Source organism: Balaenoptera acutorostrata, chromosome 3 (assembly GCF_949987535.1).
Source record: "Balaenoptera acutorostrata chromosome 3, mBalAcu1.1, whole genome shotgun sequence".
NCBI classification, from domain to species: domain Eukaryota; kingdom Metazoa; phylum Chordata; class Mammalia; order Artiodactyla; family Balaenopteridae; genus Balaenoptera; species Balaenoptera acutorostrata.
This window is the reverse complement of record NC_080066.1, coordinates 169,047,367-169,068,727: the sequence shown is the minus strand read 5'-3', so window position 1 is coordinate 169,068,727 and position 21,361 is coordinate 169,047,367. Positions and strand designations below refer to the sequence as shown.

Below are 21,361 nucleotides of genomic sequence, written 5' to 3'. Positions count from 1 at the left end.
ACAGGATATAAACAACGGCCACGTGAATGATAATGATAATCCCAACATCCGCGGGGCCCAGAGAAATAATGTAGGAAGTTTAAAATCCAGTTACTCCACGGCAGCACTGTCGCCACGGCCAAATGTCCACCAACTGATAAACGGAGAAACAAATCGTGGTCTATCCATACAATGGGATGTTACTCGGCCATAAAAAGGAATGAAGGACGGATACACGCTACAATGTGGATGACCCTGAAAGCATTATGCCAAGTGAAAGAAGCCAGACACAAAAGGTCATATAATGGATGATTCCATTTATATGAAATACTCAAAATAGGTAAATCCACAGAGTCAGAAAGCAGATTAGTAGCTGACAGGGCCTGGGGGGAGGGAGGAATGGGGAGCAACTGCTTAATAGGGACGGGGTTTCCTTTCAGGGTGATGAAAGTGTTTTGAAATTAGAGGTGCTGGTTGTACAACAGCATGAATGTACTAAATGCCACTGAATTGTACCTTTTAAAATGGCTGAGTGTATGTTATGTAAATTTACCACAATTAAAAAAAAAATCCAGTTAGCCTTTTAACCTAAAGTCCTCAGGAAATGGAAGAGCAGATGAGAAGAAAGAAAGGAAGGGGGGGAGGAAGGAAGGAAGGAAATATACAATACAAATTGGGGGGAAAAAAAGGGGAAGGAGGGAAGGGAGGGAGGGAGTAAGGGAGGAAAGAAGGGAAGGAGGGAGGAAGGAAGGGAGGGAGGGAGGAAAGAAGGGAGGGAGGAAGTGAGGGAGGAAAGAATGGAAGGAGGAAGGGAGGGAGGAAAGAAGGGAGGGAGGAAGGGAGGGAGGGAGGAAGGAAGGGAGGGAGGGAGGAAGGGAGAGAGGGAGGAAAGAAGGGAGGGAGGAAGTGACGGAGGAAAGAATGGAGGGAGGAAGGGAGGGAGGAAAGAAGGGAGGGAGGGAGGACTGAAGGGAGCACGGGAGGAAGGGAGGAAAGAAGTGAGGAAGGGAAGGAGGGAGGAAAGAAGGGAGGGAGGAAAGAAGGAAGGAAGGAAGGGAGGGAGGGAGGGAGGGAGGAAGGAAACCCCAGCAAATGAGGGAAGCGGGACACTTTAAGTCATGGCCTGAGACCAAGGGAGAGGGGTCCGTGCTCAGCCAAGGGCGGACCAAGACCCTCCTCCGGGAGGTGAGCTCTCCAAAACTGGGGCCAGCCCTCGAGATGCTGTGCACCTGCGCCTTCCTCCTAAGACAGCTCTACTTAGATCTGCCTCACTGTGGCCGCCAAATGTGCACTGGGGGAAGCTCCATCTGCAAAACTAAGTAGAAATAGCAAGAAAAGCTAAGGCCAAGGATTCAAATCCTTCATTACTGGATGAGACCCTGTGTGGAGAACCCCCGGCAGCAGCCAGCCCAGATGGCAACTGCCTGCTGCTTGGCTGCCTTCCTCTAGGCTGGGAGCCGCTCACGGGCAGGGACCCCGCCTCGCCCACGGCTGCATCCCCGGCCTGAATCACAGCCCCTGGCACAGAACCAGGGGCTGCATTTATATGTGTTAAAGAAATGAATGTCCTCTATTATATATATTTTTGATCCATCGATTTATATGTTTAATAGATAAGACACAGATATGGTACGAAATTCAAAAGGCTCCAAGGGATGTACAGTGATAAATTTCCCTTTCTTCCACCGTTCTGCTCCAGCACCTTCAAGGCAATCCCTGACGCTGTTTCCACTGTTGTCAATGTGGCCAGAGCATATTCTGAATTGCAAAGGCTCCGGCAACCAACCGGACTACCCAGTGACTTGGGCGTCAGGTCATCACCACGAGATGAAGCTACATGTGATGTCAAGGTGAAAGTCATCTGGCTGAAAACAAGGTCCCAGGATTCCGTGCCGGGCAGAGGCACATGCCAGGGAGCTGCTGGCTCGCGGAGGAATGCCGCTAGGATGACAGCCGTGCCCCTGGAGTCATTTGTGGCATGACGAGAAGCCTGTGGGCAGGGGCCATCCAGCCTGTCAGCCACGCCAGCCACCTCAGGCTCCTCACACCTGTTGCAGACACAGGTGAATTTCAAGCTGGGGACAGGTTCTGTTGCTACATGATGGGAGGAAAGCAGACGTGCAAACCACACTCAACCTTGGCCTCCGAGAAACTTTTAGTGGTTTGTCGTGGGTGGAGGGGAGTTCACCTTAAGAGAAGTCAGCTGTGAGCTGGGTGGCACTCTCCCCACAGATGGGCTCCTTGGTGGAAGCGGCTGACAGGAACTAAGCTGGCCAGAAGGAGAGGGTCCCAGGAAGCCAAAGCCCCTGGGGTGGTAAAGAATCTGGGCCAATCCCAAGCCTGGGCAGTGTCCCAGGGGGTGTACCGTGTATGACAGGAACATCTGGACTCATTGCCTTATCTAAGCCAGATTGCGAGGGCTTTTTTTTTTTTTTTGAAGACTGAGTAACCATTGCCCTGTATAGTCACCAAACCAAAGACTAAAAAAAGATCCAAGCCACACAGGCTCATCTGTTCTCCAAGGCTCCTGCCTAATGTGGCGATGCACCGGCAGGCAGGCTACAGGGTGAGCTGGGTGCTTATCTGATTTCAGCCAATCTGTTACTGTATTTCATTCCCTGTCCTCATGCCCAGAGGCTGTTGCAATGTGTGTAAATTTAGAAAAAGAAAGATAAATAACATGGAAAAGTTCATTTTAACAAAAGGAGTTGTTTTTCTTCCCTTCTTTCTTTTTACTCCACTAAAGAGAGGATAAAATGATCTTGTTACTGATTTAGCCCCTACCAGGGTGGACTTGGCATTCTGGGCGGGGACTCAGTAATGCATAACCACAGCGTCAGATTAACCAGCTTCTTCTGAAACTGTAAAACTGTCAGGCTTCCATCCTAAATGCTTCTTAGCAGCTGAGGGCATGAGACGGCAATGCCTGCTACAAGATCTGTAAGCAACTGGGGTCTCTTCTGAACAAGTAAAAGACTTTACGTGAAGACAGTGTTTACTCCCCGTGAAGCCTGTACCAGCTCACCCAACGTACACTGTGCCGGAAGTTGCCAGTGCACCAGGAGTTATGCATCGATACCTTATATAAAATAAAACCTGTTTTACAAGGAAATTAATATCACACATGGGAGATTGGGGTTATGGTGGTAATTACACTGAAAGAGAAACTGCTTGAGAAACGCTTGCCTTCTCTCATACATGAACTCGCCCCAGTGGGTTTATGGACCCTTGGTAGGAGATGACCACCAATGAATTCCACCACTTAATCGTTTAGCCCAATTCGCATTTTGCAGAGATGGAAACCAAAGTTAAGTGATGGGCCCAAGGTCACATGTCTGCCAGCGACAGGGGGTGGGGGGCGGTGGGGACAAGACCAGGTCCCACAGCTCTTCACAGTGCTGGTACCGCCAGCACTACCCACTGCTGGAAGTCAACCAGACTCAAGGGCTGTACCTCTGACAGCATCTCATACTGGCCTCTTCTTCCAAGAGCGATGGTCAGTAGATCATAGACCACAGATGCGCTCTGTAAACTGATGAGGCGGTCGCTCTTGTGCTCAGGTATCCTGCTCAGCACAGCGTCCCGGTTGGCCTGAAAACAACACAGAAGAGAGAAGCAGACGGTGAGCCAGCCCGTGCACACAGCTGTCACCTTGCGCAGAGAAGCCATCCAGGCTCTCCTGCCCCTGAGAGCTTGCCGAGGGTCTGGAGACAAGGGCACAAATGAGCAAGGGGTCATTTATTCAAAATCCCCAGAGCACCATGGCACATGGTAACATGGTATTATCCAAACACTGAAGGCCTGGCAGGCACTTGTCCCTGTCAGCAGGCGTCTGGAGGAAGCTTTAGGAGTCGATGCAAAGCAGGGTGGTTTCTCCTGGGCTCGGGTTCACAGACAGCCGTGCTGCAGACACAGCTGCGCTCTGGGGCAGCAGAATCATCCATCAAGTGAAGCCCTGCTGCGCCTCACTTGTAGATCCCGCTTCTGCTGTACATTAAAGAGTGGGAGAAAATTCCCAGCCCCACACTTCCCATCACCAAATGGTGTCATCAAGTTCCATCAGTCTCACAGAGATACAGCGTACTTTTCCTCTCTCACCCAAGCCACGTTCAAATCCCTATATGACATCTTCATTGGAACAGGCTACAGAAACGAATTCAACTTTGTTTAGGGAAGCACAAAACAGATGTACAAGAGACAGCAAGAAGCAAACGGATTTTTGTTTTAAAAGACGTTAGCACAGAGGACCCAGGAGAACACCAGGGCATGCCTATTTCACGCCCCCACTGCTTAGCACAGAAATACAGCAGGTGCATTCAAGCTTATTCATCTCATCTATCTAGAAATCAACCGCTCTTCACAGTGACTTGTTTTCATTACTTTTGAAATTTCTCCCCCGATTCCTCCAGACATATCACATGTACTGGAGACTCTAAACATAGCTCATTTTCCTTTTCTCCCAAATAGGGAGTTCAGTATCAATAAAGTTAGATTTTTCCTGTCTTCTTTTCCTTGCTAATGAACAGAAGTCCATCCCTAGGAGCACAGAAAGGGCCCCTCCATTCTCCCCATGGAAGTGGCACATGCAGGACGAGGGTCACTGGTCCAGGCGGGCTGATGTCTACCTTCCTGCCTGACACTTGGAAAGGCCACGCACACAACCTCCTGCTCACTAACGAGGTGAATGCTTTCTTTCGTGTGAGTCCAAGGCATTGCCCTGTAGCCTCCTGTCAGTACTTACTCATTTTAAAACTCCTTACTCTTAAATGTCAAAGACAAATAAGAGTATATAAGACAGGCCACTTCCTACAAAGTGAGTCATCTCTTATGGAAACAAGCCTGCTTTTGAAGATTTCATTCTAAGTTTTTCTTGTTAGGAGTGCCTTTCGAGCCAACAAAAGAAGCTCTGAGGAAAATATGGCCTGCTGTAAGTGGTCTCATTTTATTTATTTCCTCTAAATGTTCCATATTGAGATCAATGCCTGGGAGAGAAGAGAACAAGACAAAACACCATTTAAGAGAGATTTTTCAGGTTATGCCCAAATGCGTTTTTTTTTTTTCTTTTTAAAAGAAAAAGTCTATCAGTGCTTTTTGATTAAAAAGGTACAATATAGAACCTCAAACAGGTCCACAAATAATAAATGTCCCAGAACATTGTCTCAGTGGTAGTTGTACTAATACGGTTCTGATAACCCCTTTCTCCTGGGGAAACTAATTTGACTTGAGGTAAGAATGCAGTTCAATTCCAAATGAGTTCTTGTAGGTGGAGGGACTATTGACAAATTTATGCTCCTAAGTTAAAATTAGGACCAGTAAAGAATACAATTTTCTCAGACACCAAAAAAGCCCGGCAATTCTCATTTTGGTTCTGAAATTGAGCACATTTATTTTCGGTCTAAAAACTGAAAAAAATCAAGTAGTCAAGGGAAGCGAAAAAAGACTTCCAAAGGCAACTGAATTTAGATTTCTACCTACGTAACTATGGAATGATTTACAGAGACAACATAATCATTTTGGTTGGCAACCTAGTCCTTCATATTTACTGTCATTGGATTTCACCATCCTCTGAAGAGACTTCCTGGAAATTAAACACGACAGAGTCAGATTTGACTGTCTCCAGGGGATCCGAACTTTGAGTATTACTAGCTTCTACCACTTCAAGGAGGGAGCAGGAGAGTTGAGGACATCACTCCCAAAACAACAACACTTAGAGCGAGCATTCTAGAGATGTGGCCATGTTTCCCAAATTCCAATCTGGAACACACGATCTGACAATAGAACTCAATACTTTCAATCAGAATTGTCCAAGAAATCGAAAGTGTATGCTCACCACACTTTCAGAATTTTTACGCCGTTACTAACCAAGTCTGCCCAAAGGAAGCCAGGTTGTGAAGAGTCCCGCGATGAGGCCTGTGTGGGCAGCCCCCCCACGCCGCCCCCCCCCCCACAGAACTGATGACGGTGAGACCTGTCCGTCTGAACACCAGTTACTGGAGGCCACTGGGCGCCAGCCTGTGCACATATGTGCCTCCACGTCTGTGCCAAGGCAGAGTAGAGGATGTAAATGACACCGTCCTAAGTCACCAGCTGACAGCCAAGGAAAGATGAGCCGCAGGGGCAACCTGTTTCCTTCAGAGGAAGTGGGGCCAATGATGTCAGCGAACTTCCAAATAAAAAGAAGCGGTGACTCAAGCAGTCTCGCTCTTATAAACATCTCGGGGCCATTTCACAGAACAAGAAAACCCAAAGCTTTAACTTAAGGCAAGAACGCTACGCTGCCTGCCTAATCCCAGCCTCTTTGCCCCTCTTTCACTCAGCACACAGGCATTCCTCTTGTGCTCCGTTTCTAAGTCTTTCTCCCCGAGTGTATTTCACGCCTCCATTTAAACTGTCTGCTTGGGGAAGAAGGCAACACCTTCTCTTGCTTTAGTTACGACTCCTTTTCCTCCTTCTTTCTCCTCCTGCCTGCCTGGTGGGGTGGGAGTTATGGAAGAAGGCAGGATGCTCTGCTAGAAGAAGCAGCAGACCACTGCATGATGCCTCCATTCTGCCTGCTCTGGGCCTCCGGTCCCTCGTCTAAATAACTAGGTGGATGTGAGGACCTCTAGGTCCCTCCAAGTTCCAGGGGCTTGCTGTTCTGCTCAGGTGCTCAGCAGACACCACTTACTTGCCAAGGTATTAACTACTATAACACAGATTACTCCAGAATGTTTCAAGCCGGGCTGTCATGTCTAGCGATACGCAGAGTAGAAACCCAGTAAATGATGAGTGATGAAATTGTAGACCTACATTTGATATCCTGGCCAAACACTAAGAAAACATTTCAAAGGAATTTGATGGTCTGGCAAAAACTCCCTCACAACAGCAGAGCCAGGTAACAGGAGTGGGCTCTCTGGGCCTGAGCTCTGCAATGCCTGGGGAACAGGTGGGGGTTTGGGGAGAGGACCTGGGCAGGAGGACGAGGCAGTTTCATCAGACTGCTGCTGTGGAAAACGGAGGTTCAAGTATACAAGTGTTTCACCCCCAAATTCTCCCTCCCACCAAGGCAAATGGAGGAGGCTCATAAAGGTTACCTTTTGGGGGCTTCTTTCCCCTTTCAAGGTTCCTTTGGTGGTCATTTTAGCTGTAGTTACCCATATACAACTGTGTTAGTGTTCAATCAGTACTTGGTGGATAAATGAATGAACTAAGGGAAGAGAAGCTCCATGCTCCAGGCTGACCCAGGGACATATCTGGCCAGTCCAAGAATTAGAAACGTCCCTTTTTTTTAAACCACTATAGTTTTTTCCCATCAGGTATCCCCTTTGGAAAGTACTCTTCTCCAAAGAAAAAGAATCACTATCCTGATGGAGTCACCATATCAAAACAGGGACCATAGGAATAGGGGGAAAAAAATGTAAAAACACATTCTACTCACCATTGATTCACTAATCAGCAATAACAACAGGGCTTCTTCAGTATTTTCTTGAGGACAAAAAATGCTGTATAAAGAAAATTGACTTTGATATATGGCAATTTCAAAATAACACAGAATACATGACTAAGAGCAGAACTGAAGGCTAACAGCTTCTAGATTTTTATATAGTGTAGAACCCATGAAAAATACTGTATAATCTGGGCCCCTGAATTAATTTGTTTATTTCTATGGTAATCTATGGAATGTATAAATTTTAACTACGCATTTTAATAGCAGGCAGCTGGGTAAAGCTGTAGAAACCAAGTTAAAACCCCAAAGAACGTTTGTGCCTATTATAGAGGCGGAAATTTTGATCACTACAAACTGACGTTATCTAAATAACACAAGCTTTCTCCTCAACCCATTACGAGGTATAAACTGAAGACATTTCACTACATGGTACTCTTCTTACCTCTTACTTGATAGCTGGCGTATTGTATATTGTCATTTAGATGAAATAGGAGATAGGAAGCAATTTTAGAGTTTGAATGATTTCTAGAATACTGTAAGAACTTAGTGAGCTATCTTACTCAAACACACGTGTACTATGGCGTGGCACGCAGGAGCTGTCTTATTCATCAACTTTATGGGATTTGGCTGAACTCTACCATCTTGGATTAAAATAAAAAGCTTTTAAGCTCAATGTTGCTCAGGATTAAAGAACAATAAAAACCAAACATAACTCTGGTCTCCATTCCCTATATCCTATTTTTTGTGCTTTGAGCGTTTTAAAAGACCTCCAGGGAATTCTCTGGTGGTCCAGTGGTTAGGACTCTGCGCTCTCATCGTCCGGGGCCGGGGGTTCAATCCCTGGTTAGGGAACTACGATCCCACAAGCCGCGGGACACAGCCGGAAAAAAAAAAAACCTCCAGCATTTTCCCCCGTTCTAAAGTTCTAGCATCCTTTGAGTAGAATTGTAAGTCTTATCACTAGTTGGGCCAAACTCAACTCTGTTTCTTTTTTTTTCGGTTCTTGTTTTTTTGTTTGTTTTTCGGCCATGCCAGGCAGGCATGTGGGATCTTAGTTCCCCTACCAGGGATCAAGCCCGCACCCTCTGCAGTGGAAGCGCAGAGTTTTAACTACGGGACCGCCAGAGAAGTCCCACCAACTCTTTTTTGTGGAATGGTAGAAGAGTGCAATAAAAATGAACTTGGTTAAAAAAACTCCTGGATGTTTTGGAGATGACTAAATAAAGACTAAATTTACATCTTCCCAGGGGTAATATTACAATCATTTAACTTAAGAGAAGGGATGATTTCCCCCCCAAAATGGCCAAAAAAATGTTTTCCAAATGATTACAAATATTCGTTCTCTTTGAAGTGCTGGCAAATTTTGTATTGTGTCAAAGGACCATGAGGAGTAAGAAAAGTCCAGTGACTGATACCTTTTTACAATTCGGTCATCCCTGGAGGTAAGGAAACCACCTGTGGGATGGTTCCTATTGCTCTTGCAGGGCTAAAATTTTATAAAAGGGCTGGCCTGTGAGCGAGAAGCAGGATTCTGGAATGTGCAGTGACCTCCTTAAAGAGGTAACTTGAGGTGATTTGGGTTTTTGGAAGATGGAACATTTCTTTCCCCTTAAATTCAGAAATAGAGCCAACAGGCTTTGAATTAAGAACGCTCATGTGTGTGTGTGCGCCTGTGTGCCTGTGTGCCTGTGTGTGTGTCTGTGCGTATCCCCATCCAGCAATCAGTTCCTGATATCCTGGCTCATGCTTACATGAAGTTGGGACCTTATAAATAAAGCAGAACCATTAATCATTTTTTTCACAGCTACCCAGTTCTGCATTGTCCAGACTAATTGGAAAGAGAGGGAGCCCATTCTAATCATAACTTAACACCAGCAAATTCAGTCCGGAGATAATCCCCAAATTCCATTTGAGCCATCTAGCCTACTTAAATGCGAGGTTGTGTTATTTTTACTAGAGCTGCTAACAAGTAGCACATTAACTGATTCTAATTCTACTTCCTCTACCCTTCTTTTCAAGGCAGGAAAGATGGGTACTCAGGGGCACTGCAAAGTTCTCAGGGCTGGCAGGAAGAAGTGGGGGGCGGGGGAGGGGGAAAGGATAGTTTTAAGAGACATGCTTGAAAAACTACCCACTGGAATGCCCCCTTCTCCATAATTATGAATTCTCTAGATCTATTTCTGGCCATTCTTTCCCTCTTCCTTGCCCAGGGAAGTGTGGAGCTCAGGGTGGACAGTCAAAATTGTTGGGGCCTTCCTTTTGTGATATTATCCTCTTGGGGCCAAGAGCCTCAAGGGGAGATCCTGGGGTGCCCAGGCCTCAGCCTTGTGGAGCCGGAAAACTGGGGCCTTAGACCTGGAGGAAGTTGATTGAAGGGATGGTCGTTCACAGCTTCGGTTCTGCCATCAAGTAGTTGTTAGGACCCTTCAATGTCCCCCATCTTTATACTTTGAACAGCATCCTCATCCTTACCAAAAGCCTCTGCATTGGCTACCAGGAGGTTCAGACCTGTATTTAGCACGCCATGATAATTACTTTCTCCTCTTAGGCCTACCGAGGAGTTTAGCACAATGTATGGCACTCCTAGTTTTCAATAAATCATCATCCGCTTCCTGGCATAATAGTGGTTTCTACCTTCCATCTTTACTTAGTGCTAATTATCTAGTCTAACATGCATTTAATTATCTAAGCCACCTCAAGTGCTTTTTACAAGGAGGACTACAATGGAAGTAAAAATATACTTGAGTGACATGCACACATATGTGCACTAAGAAACATGTATAAGAATATTCATAGCAGCACTATTCCTATTAACTCCAAATAAGAAACAATGCAAATGCCCATCAAGAGTAGAATGGATCAACAAGTGGGAGTATATTAATAAAATGGAATACTATTCAACAACAAAAACAAACTACTACTACATGCAAAAATATGGATGAATCTCTCCAGTATAATGTTAGACAAAAGAAGTTAAACATAAAAGTACTTAATATATGATTCCATTCATGTAAATTTCAAAAAAAAATGGGCCAGACTAATTACAGTGATAGAAGTCAGGATAGGGTTACCCTTGGGCAGGGAGTAGTAACTGGGGGAGGGTACAGAGAGGCCTTCTAGGGTTCTGGCAATGTCTATTTCTTGACCAGGATGCTAATTACTTGCATGTGTTCACTTAGTGAAAATTCATCAAGTTTTCTACTTTTGGTTCGTGTATTTTTCGCAATGTATACTATGTGTCAGTAAAAAGCTTACTTAAAAAATAAGTAAACAAAAGTCAATAAAATTCTTCATAGAAAGATCTAGAAGAAAGGAAGCAAGGAGGCCCATGGGACGTGATTCTTCCTCTCTTTTTTTATCTTGGATTATCAGCATTTTATTTCCTTTCAACATTTAAGACGGAGAAAGGATGAGCATCCTGTACCCACTTCACGTCCAGGTTGCAGTGACAGGGAGGGGAGTTTTCTGGCAGAGGTTATTTTTCATTTATTGTCCATTATGACCAATGGTCCTGAATGGTCCGTGTGGTTTGCTGGAGCTGGAAGGATCTATGGCACATAAAGTTTGCTTTGTGCTCATGTTCCTCATAAGAGACTGAGGAGAGGGGAGAGAGGAGGGACCACCGGCCAAAACGAGATTTAAACATCATCTATGGATTCCCTTTTTTACCTCCCAACTCACATAACTGAACTGGTGATAACATCTTTTTGCCACAAAATTGCTTGATTGGAGAGTCCTGTCTTGTTAATAAGGAAGCCCCAAGCAGATTTTCTCTCTTTACTAATAAATCAGAAGTAAGGGTATGAACATGCAAAACTAGAAAGCTAAAAGCTGATGGTGATAACTGAAGGAAGAAAGATTAGCACAGAAATTAACTAACTAGAGAAACAGAAACACAATAGAGAAAAATCAACAAAACTGAAAGTTAGTTCTTCAAAAAGATCAATAAGATTTGACAAACTTTTTAGGTAGACTGACCCAGAAAAGAAAGAGAAGACTCAAATTACTAAAAGGAGAAATGGGAAATGGAAGAGGGTACATGACTACCAATCTTACAGAAATTATATGTGTGTGTGTGTATGTGTGTGTATGTGAATACTATGAACAACTGTATGTCAGCAAATTAGATAACTTAGATGAAATGGACAAATTTCTATAAAGACACAAACTACCAAAACTGAAGAAATAGAAAATCTTAATAGCTCTGTAACAAGTAAAGAGAGTGGATTAGTAATCAAAAACATTCCCACAAAGAAAAGCCCACGACCAGATGGCTTCACTGGTGAATTCTACCAAACATTTAAAGAAGAATTAATAATAATTCTCCGTAAACTCTTTCAAAAATAGAAGAGGAAGGAATATTTCCCACTCATTCTATGAGGCTAGTATTATCCTAATACCAAAATTAGACAAAGACATCATGAGAAAAGAAAACTATAGATCAATTATTTTATGACTATTGATGCAAAAATCCTCAACAAAATACTAGCAAATCAAACTCAGCAATAAATAAGGATTATATACCTAGTGGGATTCACCTAGGAATGCAAGGTTGGCTTCATATCTGAAAATCAATTAATGTAATACATCACATCAATAGAATAAAGGACAAAAGCCAGATGATCATCTCAGTAGATACAGAAAAAGCATTTGACAAATTCAAAACCTTTTCACAACGAAATATACTCAATGAACTACTAATAGAAGGGACTTTCCTCAACCTGATAAAGGGCATCTATGAAAACCCACAGCTAACATCATACTCAATAGTGAAAGATTGGACGTTTTCCCCTTCCTAAGATCAGGAATAAAACAAAGGTGTCCACTCTTGGCACTTCTATTCAACATTGTACTGGAAGTTCTACCCAGGGCAATTAGGATAGAAAATGAAATAAAAGTCATTTATGTTAGGAAGAAGTAAAACTATATTTGCAGATGACATGATCTTGTATACAGAAAATCCTAAAGAATCTAAAAAAACTATTAGAGGGCTTCCCTGGTGCCGCAGTGGTTGAGAATCTGCCTGCCAATGCAGGGGACACGGGTTCAAGCCCTGGTCTGGGAAGATCCCACATGCCGCGGAGCAACTGGGCCTGTGAGCCACAACTGCTGAGCCTGCGTGTCTGGAGACTGTGCTCTGCAGCAGGAGAGGCCGTGACAGTGAGAGGCCCGCGCACCGCGATGAAGAGTGGTCCCCGCTCGCCGCAGCTGGGGAAGGCCCTCGCACAGAAATGGGGAACCAACACAGCCATAAATAAATAAATAAATAACAATTAAAAAAAAAAACTATTAGAACTAATAAACAAGCTCAGCAAGACTTCAGCATACAAGATCAATATAGAAAACCAATTTTACTTCTATATACTTGCAATGAACAACCCCAAAATGAAATTAATAATAACAATCCCATTTGTGATTGTATCAAAAAGAATAGCACACACACCAAAACACCCTTAAGAATAAGTTTGACAAAAGAAGTGCAAACCTTATACCCTGAAAACTACAAATTGTTGTTGAAAAAAGTTAAAGGAAACCTAAATAAATGGAAAGATATCCCATGTTCATGGATCAGAAGACTTAATATTGTCAAGATGGCAATACTCCTCAAATTGAGCTACAGATTAAATGCAATTCCTACAAAATTCCAGTTGCTTTTTTTTTTTTTGCAGAAATAGACAAAATGATCCTAACATTCATGTGAAAATACAAGTGTTTGGGGGATGGCGGATGACAGCTAAGGGGTGCTAGGTTTATTTTGGGGGTGGTGAAAGTATTCTAAATTTGATTGTAGTGATGGGCTATGTGACTATATTAAAAGCTATATTAATGTGAATTATACACTTTAAATGAATGAATTATATAGTATGTGAATTATGTCTCAATGAAACAGTTTAAAAAAAATGACTGTGTGTATTTGTGTGAAATGAAACTTGTGTCTCAGTAACCAGTCACATGGGAATCTTCCCTTTAACTAATAGCTGCATTTAACTAGATCTGCATTTTGCCTCGATAATTCTCCTTGTACAGATGGGGAAGCTGATGTTAAAAGAGTGACAGAGGCTGAGTGGTTCAGGAAATAAGGGAGAAGTGGCCAGCACTGTGAGCTTCTCTGCCTTCAAGGGGTGAGGCCACATTGGAATCGCACCCAGAGAGACACAGAGCTCCATCCATGTGTCAAACTTGATTGGAGGAGGGAGCAAGAACTAGATTCTTCAATATACTGGCACTTTGGCTATTAAGAAGCATCTGAAGCAGAAGAAAAATCTAGGGTCTATTTTTAAGATTTAAATATCACCTAAAAAAGAACCCCAATCCTGCTGCTAAATAGTTCATAATGAGGGGTCAGCATTTTAAAAGTGAGAGTTTGAGAATTGCTAGAACAGATGTTCTACGAATCCAGATAGTACTGAGGAGTAAACACAGGCAAAAGTTAAGAAAATGCTCACTAGTCTGAATCCATACAAGAAATGCAAATTGAACAACAAGATGAGGAGGGAGACAAATGCCAGGGTCAATTGAAGAGGATTAAGAGGCAGTTACCCTGAGAAATGCTGCCCCTTTTAAAATGCAGCATTGTGTTCAGAAGTCACACATGTAATAGCTATCTAATCACCCCATCTCTGTCAGTGCTTTCTGGGGCCTCAGAAGCAGCAGCCTGTGGTCTTTCAGCCATTTTTCCAATTTGTAATGACTAAAGAAGGTTTCCGTATTTATTCTTACACGTTCCCCTTTGCTTCATGGAGAGGTTCTGAAAAGCCATCATGCCTTGTCCTTGTAGGAACAAAGACGGGAAGGAAAGCTTTGAGGGGAGGAATAGAATGAGTCAACCCCTGTTCCTGTCTCCCCGCTTTCTTGTGGTCTCTCTCCCTCCCACCTCCTCCTTCCCGGACCTGGGGAAATCCCAGGCTGAGACCGGAGTGTTTCGCTAGCCCATTTTCCTCAAAGGTGATCAAGTTCCAAATTCAAAACTTAAACCAATTAAAACATTCTAAAGAGACATCACCTTCCAATCACCTGTAAGTTATTAAATTCACCTTCTTCTTACAGCTAATTCAGTTTAAAACAAGTTTTTAAACAAAAGGATCAAGGAATTGCTGAGGAAAAGAAAAGAAAAGTCAACTCTGGCTTACTAATAGCTTTGTCGCTGACTGCTGTATGGTTCTGCGGTTCTTATAATAAACGAAATGAAAATCCCAAAGACCAACAGTCAAGGCTGAGAATGGCAGCCAAGCACTAGATGAGAGCATTTTCCTACTCAAAATGTCCCCACTCATGCATGGATATTTGCTGAAGTTATGAAGAGTAAAGAGCTATCTTTATTAAACTGGTAAAAAATCTACCCTTGAACTTCTATTCATCCTTACATTTTCCTGAAGTTTCCCTCCCATCCCCTAACCTACAAATGAGGACACCAACTCCCATACTTCTCTCCTGAGTAGACACGGGCTTTCCGCGTGAGGGTGTAGGTTTTTGTGTTTGCTCCTTTCCGGAGAGGATCGTCCAGAGGTGACTGGCATGGCGGATCCTCCAGAGGGTTCCAGTAGCTCTGTTCACACATACCCCGCAACAAGATCTCCGCCAGCTGCCTGGCTATTGTCTGGGGACACAAAGGAGCAAAGGCACAGCCATGAATCTATTTTGTATCATTCATTCATTCATTCGCTCATTTAATAAATATTTTTTAGTCATCATTTTGTCATCACTGTTCCAAGACTCATAATTAAAAATTTCTACTCCTATGATGAAAATTATATCAGTTGATGACAAAAAAAGAAAAGAAAATATGATACACTAAGATATTTGAAAGATTAAAAAAAAAAAAGTTCATGCCCTTCAAATGCTGCCCTGCCTCTGTTATACGCTGGAACACTAAACATGTTTTATACCGGAAACAACTGAAACTTTTAGTTAAGCTCTTTTCCAAAAGCTCTTATAAATAATAGGTGAACTGCAAATATTTTCATCACCTCCCAACCGAGGCCTGCCAAAGCCCGACCTTGGCAGAAAGCCAGTACTCAACCTAGATGATGTAATCCCTGAAAAAAATCTCTTCGTTGATGATAAGATGATGTTCAGTGCAGATTTTTAGAATGTCTTCGTCTTCGGAGTGCCAAGGTCAAGTCCTTCACAGCCCCACCCTGCGACTCAGTACCTGAGGCCCCGTTCTTACTGCATCCTGGCCCTTCCAGCCCAAAGGCTCCCACTGGCCTTGAGCAAAGTGGAGAGCTGGCAAAGTGACTATGGCTACTGATCAAGAAGACCTCTTTTTTAAAGCTGGGCAGGGATCTCCTTTCTTACTGTGAAAACCCAGAAATATCCAGATCTTGTTCTTCTAAGTTAGGTGCAGATTACTATGTTTTTCCAAACTCTATAGCTCCACTGCCTAGAACAGCATCACGTACGATGTATGCGGGAGGGAGATGTGGCAGCTACTAAGAAGTACTTTGTTAACTGATGCATATCAGTTAACTTACCTCATAATCTTCCAGTGACAAAGAAGAGAAGTAAAAAAAAAAAAAATCCCTCTGAAAATAGAAGCACTGCATCTCAGGGTGGTCCAGGCCACCTCACAATCAGCCAGAGGTGGCCAAATACAACTTCAACCAGCAGGTTTTTCCACAAGGTTTTAGCATTCTTTGGAAGATGAAGACAAAGAATGCTGATCTTCCCTGACAAGGAGCCTTTTTAAACAAATATGTTCCAGAAGAGAACTTTGCTAGGCTTTCATCCGTGTGAAATCTCTTAAAACACCACAAGGAAACCTAAATGCAACCAAATCACTAGCTTAGCGGTTTCTGATAACCACTGGGTAAAGGCAAATTTTCTTCATTATTCCCGAGTAAGACCCACTAGCTTTAAATGTCTATAAAAATGTGAAATTAAATGCACTCCTATCATCCCCAACTGAGCCATCTGTAAAGATCTCATAAGAGCTCGATTTTCAGGACCTAAACAGTTCCTGAACTGTTTTCTTAAACCTTCCATTACAGCCTCATTTTGATCTCACTGCAGTCATATAAGCAAATGACTTCTGCTGAAAGTGTCAACTAGCAAAAATAACCTCCACTCACTATAGCTGAGAAAAAAATGTTAAAGGAGAAAAATGAACAAAGAACTTCACTTTCTGGATGTATCTGCCATGGAGGGATTCTAAGGTTGTAAAAGTCTCTGCCCTCAAAACAGTTTGCTTGTCCACTGCTGGATAGCTCATGTTAGATCTCATTTTCCCTCAAGGTATTAACCTTCCGGAGAGATTTTTAAAATGAGGTTTTGATGTGATTGCACATTTTAAAGGCATCACCTCGTCATGCATTACCGATTAGGAAGGATGTTGGCTGTGTTCACTGAAATCTCAAATGAAGTTCAGAAAAGGAGATTAAATATGAGAAATTATCAGCAAGATCAACAATATCTATGATACCTTTTATGTTTTATACTCAGGTTATATTTAGCTTGCAGTTTAAATGCCTAAAAATTGTTGGTAGCTACCAAATACATTTCAAATACATTTAGAATTAAAGGCAGGAAAGGAGAGAAGCTGGTCTGGAAGAAGACTTGAACTTCTTTGTACAAACTGGGTCATTAAATGCACTTTTTTGTATGTGATTTTAAATTGTAATAAAATTCACATAACATAAAATTCACCATGCTGACCATTTTAAAGTGTACAATCCAATGGCATTTAGCACATTCACCATGTTGTACAACCATGACCACTCTAGTTCCAGAACATTCTTTACCCTAAAAGGAAACCCCATACCGTTTAAGAAGTCACTCTCCATTCTCCCTCCTCCCACCCCCTTGGAACAACTAATCTGCTTTCTGTCACTATAGGTTTGCCTCTTCTGGACATTTCACATAAATGGAATCATATAATATGTGGTCTTTTTGTGTCTGGCTTCTCTTACTTAGCATAATGTTTTCAAGGTTCATCCATGTGGTAGCATGAATCAGTACTTCATTCCTTTTTATAGCTGAATGATATTCCATTGTATGGCTAGACCACATTTTGTTTATTCAATCATCAGTTGGTAGACATTTGGATTGTTTCCATCTTTTGGCTATTGTCAATAGTGCTGCTATGAACATTGACATACAAGTTTTGGTTTGAACACCTGCTTTCAATTATTTGGAGTACTTATCTAGAAATGGGGTTGCTGTGAATGTACTTTTAAATCCTTCTCTGCTATGGTCTCACACCAGAGTTTACAAAGCAACTTTTTCATCTCATAAGGATATCATAAATTTGTAATTATCAGCTAATCTAAAAAGAATCATACAGCAATTAAGGCTGATAGAAACACTGTCTTATGAGTGGCAATAGCTGGAGAAGTTTCCTGATGTCCACTGGAAACCAAGACACCAGTGTAGACTTCCCAGGAAATGCTTCTCAACTAGAGTGGGCGAAGACTCACTTGTGGAAACTAGAAAATACGGATTTTCAGGCCCTGCCGCAGACTGACTCAGTTGGCATTCCTGAGGTCAGGTACAGGGATGTGTATTTGCTCCAAGTTCCTCAGATGGTTCTGATGCACACTTTCGTTAAGCACTCAAGGGATTAGAAACAGTTTAACTTAGGTCACTTGAGAACCAGCAACAAAGACCAAAGGTGTACTTGCAACTCAAGTGTGACATTGAGTGGGAAGTGACTCCCCCCTTACATTAACACCAACCAGTGAGTTAACAGCTGAAAGTGCCCAGGGGCAGCCTTATCTACACAGGCTTTCTTTAGAAGCCTCTTCACTGGACTTCTCAGAAAAAAGAAAAAAAAAAAGAAAGAAGAAGAAAACTGTCTTCCTTCCTAACATCTCTAGTCAGAATCCTACCTCACAGGATTTTTTATAAGTTAAAACACATTGATTTGAAAATCATAAACCTTAGACAATAGTGGAAGATATTGTCTAATTTTGAAAAATAATATTGGAGTGAGCAGCAGGCAGATTCTCACAGTGCAGTGCATGCACTCAACCTATTAATGAGGAAAAACCTTTTATTTCTGTAAAAATATATATATTTTTTGAGAGTCTATAAGCAATTTTGAAAGATTGGCATTTTATTTATTTTTATTTTATTTATTTATTTATTTTTGGCTGTGTTGGGTCTTCGTTGCTGCGCACGGGCTTTCTCTAGTTGTGGCGAGCGGGGGCTACTCTTTGTTGCGGTGCGTGGGCTTCCTATTGCGGTGGCTTCTCTTGTTGCAGAGCACAGGCTCTAGGCACGTGGGCTTCGGTAGTTGTGGCTCACGGGCTCTAGAGTGCAGGCTTGGTAGTTGTGGTGCACGGGCTTAGATGCTCCACGGCACGTGGGATCTTCCCGGACCAGGGCTTGAACCCGTGCCCCTGCATTGGCAGGCAGATTCTTAACCCCTGAGTCACCAGAGAAGCCCAAAAGATTGGCATTTTAAATGTGCTTTTAAAACAATTATAAAAACACTTGCCAGTACAACCAGTTGCTTTCATTGTACTTCCAAATCTTAGAAGAAGCTATTCATGCTGACCAGTTGAGAAGTTTTATGGAATGTTGGGAGTAGGTCAGTTTGAGAGAAAAGATAGATGGCAACAATTTTTACCCATATTTTTGCAGGGTTTTTTCCCTTAAAGAACTGTGAAGATCAAAATGTTTTGTTTGAACTTCTGAGGGCACCCATAAATCATATCAATACATAAGTAGGTATCGAAGTCCAAGTGAGTTCTTGATGGGGTGTGTGTGTGAAGTCGCCCATCTTGTCTTACCTCCCATAATTCTAGGAAAGCCTATGGCTTAGCCATCTGGGCCAGTGAGTTGTACGTCCACATCCTTAGCATAAAGATACAGCCTCATTTCCCACGACAGGAATCTCTTAGCCTTGCCCAACTGAACACTCTCCCACAGCATTTAAAGGACTCATGATAATGGGAGGACAACAGCGTGGAAGACGAGACCAAGGACACTGCAGTCTTAGTGGGGCTGCCACATGGCTGGGGCCTGGGGCACTTCTTAGCTTCCATCAGCATACAACTAACCCTTCACCACACTGGCATCAGGAGGGTATACCTTCTAACTGCTATACAGGATGCATTTTTTATGTTTCAAGAGAGAGCGTTACCTAGAAGCAACTGAAAAGATGCTCAACATCATTAGCCATCAGGGAATGTAAATCAAAACCACAATGAGACAGCACTTCACACCCTACTAGGATGGCTAGAACTAAAAAAAAAAGATAATAAACACGTGTTGTCGAGGATGTGGAAAAACTGGAACCCTCATAATTTTTGGTGAGAATGTAAAATGGTGCAACCGATTTGACAAATAGTTTGGCAATTCCTCCAAATGTTAAATGTAGAGTTACCATATGATCTAGCAATTCCACTCCTAGGTATATACTCAAGAAAAATGAACACATATATGCACATAAAAACTTGCATGAGAATGTTCGTAGCAGCATTATTCACAATAGCTGAAAAGTGGAAACAATAAATGTCTATTGACTGATGACTGCATAAACAAAAATGTGGTCTATCCATACGATGGAATATCATTCTGCAACGAAAAGGAATGAAAGACGGATACATGGTATAACGTGAATGAACCTTGAAAACATTATGCTAAGTAAAGGAAGCCAGTCACAAAAAAGACCACATACTGTATAATTCCATTTATATGAAATGTCCAGAATAGGCAAACCATAGAAACAGGAAGTAAATTAGTGGCTGCCAGAAGCTGGGGAAAGGGAAGAATGGAGATTGACTAGTAATGGGCATGGAGATTTTTGGGGAGGGACGAGAATGTTCTGAAATTAAATATTAGTGATGGCTGAACGATTCTGTGAGTACTAAAATCCAAGGACTTTGGGTGAATGTATGATGTGTATATATATACATATGTATATGTGTATATATATGCTTCACTGAGATATAATTTATAATGTATAATGTCTATATTACATAGTATGTTATGATATATAATATATAATTTATAAGACACGTATGAAAGACAGAGAGGCACTTGAAGTGCCTCGGGCCTCAGCCAAGCCATTAGTTACACTTACCATTCGCAGGTTCTGGGTTGTTCTCGTCTCCACTGCTCTGAGGATCTCTCTAAATCTCCCGACTCCTCTCGTCAAGTTCCTGTGTGCACACAGAATTTGACAGGGTTTCCGTCTGGTGTGTATGAATGTTAAATATTTTATACACATATTTCAATGCATTTTGCCTACATAAAAGCTGTTGGCGAGACTGTAAGCCATCATTCTGCACATGTCTGTCCATCTTTGTTCAACTCTGAAAAGTTTGACCTAGGATCAATGGTCTTTTGAACTTCCACAATTCAATTTTCTCAAGAAAATAAATGTCGGAAGATCAGATCCGAGGCCAAAAAAAAAAAAAAAAAAGGAAAGATATCTTTCCAGAGTCTATCTTCCACCTCACAGTGGCTGAGGAGTTTTCCTGCTCTGCTGAGTGGTGCTGAAAACTCTATCTTTTCACCGCAAGGTGGGTGGCAAAGGGGTACAGGAGTATCAACAAGGCACTGTGTGCAACGTGGGAAAGGCTTCTTGTGACCTGCAACCTTCATAGGCAAGACAAAGAGAAAAGGTATGAAAAATGAGGGGCTCCACCAAGCCACCACTCCACGTCTTTGAGAACATACATCACTGCCCAGTAAACCCATCGGCCCCTCCTGCCCCCAGAGAGGCAGAGGGTCACAGCCCCTCCCACAGTTAGTGAGCGCTGGCTGGAGGCTGGGGCCACCTGACTGGGGCCAGCGTACCTCATTTTGGTGCCCACACACCTCACAGAGACGTGCAGGGTGACACGTTTCGTGAAGGGACAGTCATTTGTTAGCAAATCCCGGTCCATATGCCCAGACCCCACTTGCTGTCTGCCCCCTCTGAAGGCTGTGCCTGACCCATTCAGCTGGGAGCGTTTCCCAGCAGGTCCCTTCACATCGAGCACCGCCACCTCCTACGACAGAACCCCG

General features: G+C 42.9%; 1 protein-coding gene across 8 annotated transcripts in view; it reads right to left on the bottom strand.

Annotated features, from left to right (window-relative positions):
- TTC7B (tetratricopeptide repeat domain 7B) overlaps positions 1–21,361 on the bottom strand; it is a 241,342-nt gene that overhangs the window by 115,568 nt on the left and 104,413 nt on the right. For 6 of the 8 annotated variants that reach the window (XM_057542440.1, XM_057542438.1, XM_057542439.1 and 3 more), the window contains 4 exons: positions 20,433–20,511; positions 14,830–15,002; positions 7,397–7,460; positions 3,433–3,570 (listed from right to left, as the gene is read on the bottom strand). In XM_057542440.1, coding sequence (XP_057398423.1) covers positions 3,433–3,570; positions 7,397–7,460; positions 14,830–15,002; positions 20,433–20,511 — 454 coding nt within the window. Of the gene's footprint in view, positions 1–3,432; positions 3,571–7,396; positions 7,461–14,829; positions 15,003–20,432; positions 20,512–21,151; positions 21,329–21,361 lie in introns of those variants that run through there. The other 2 variants (XM_007180875.2, XM_007180876.2) reach the window with 2 other exon arrangements.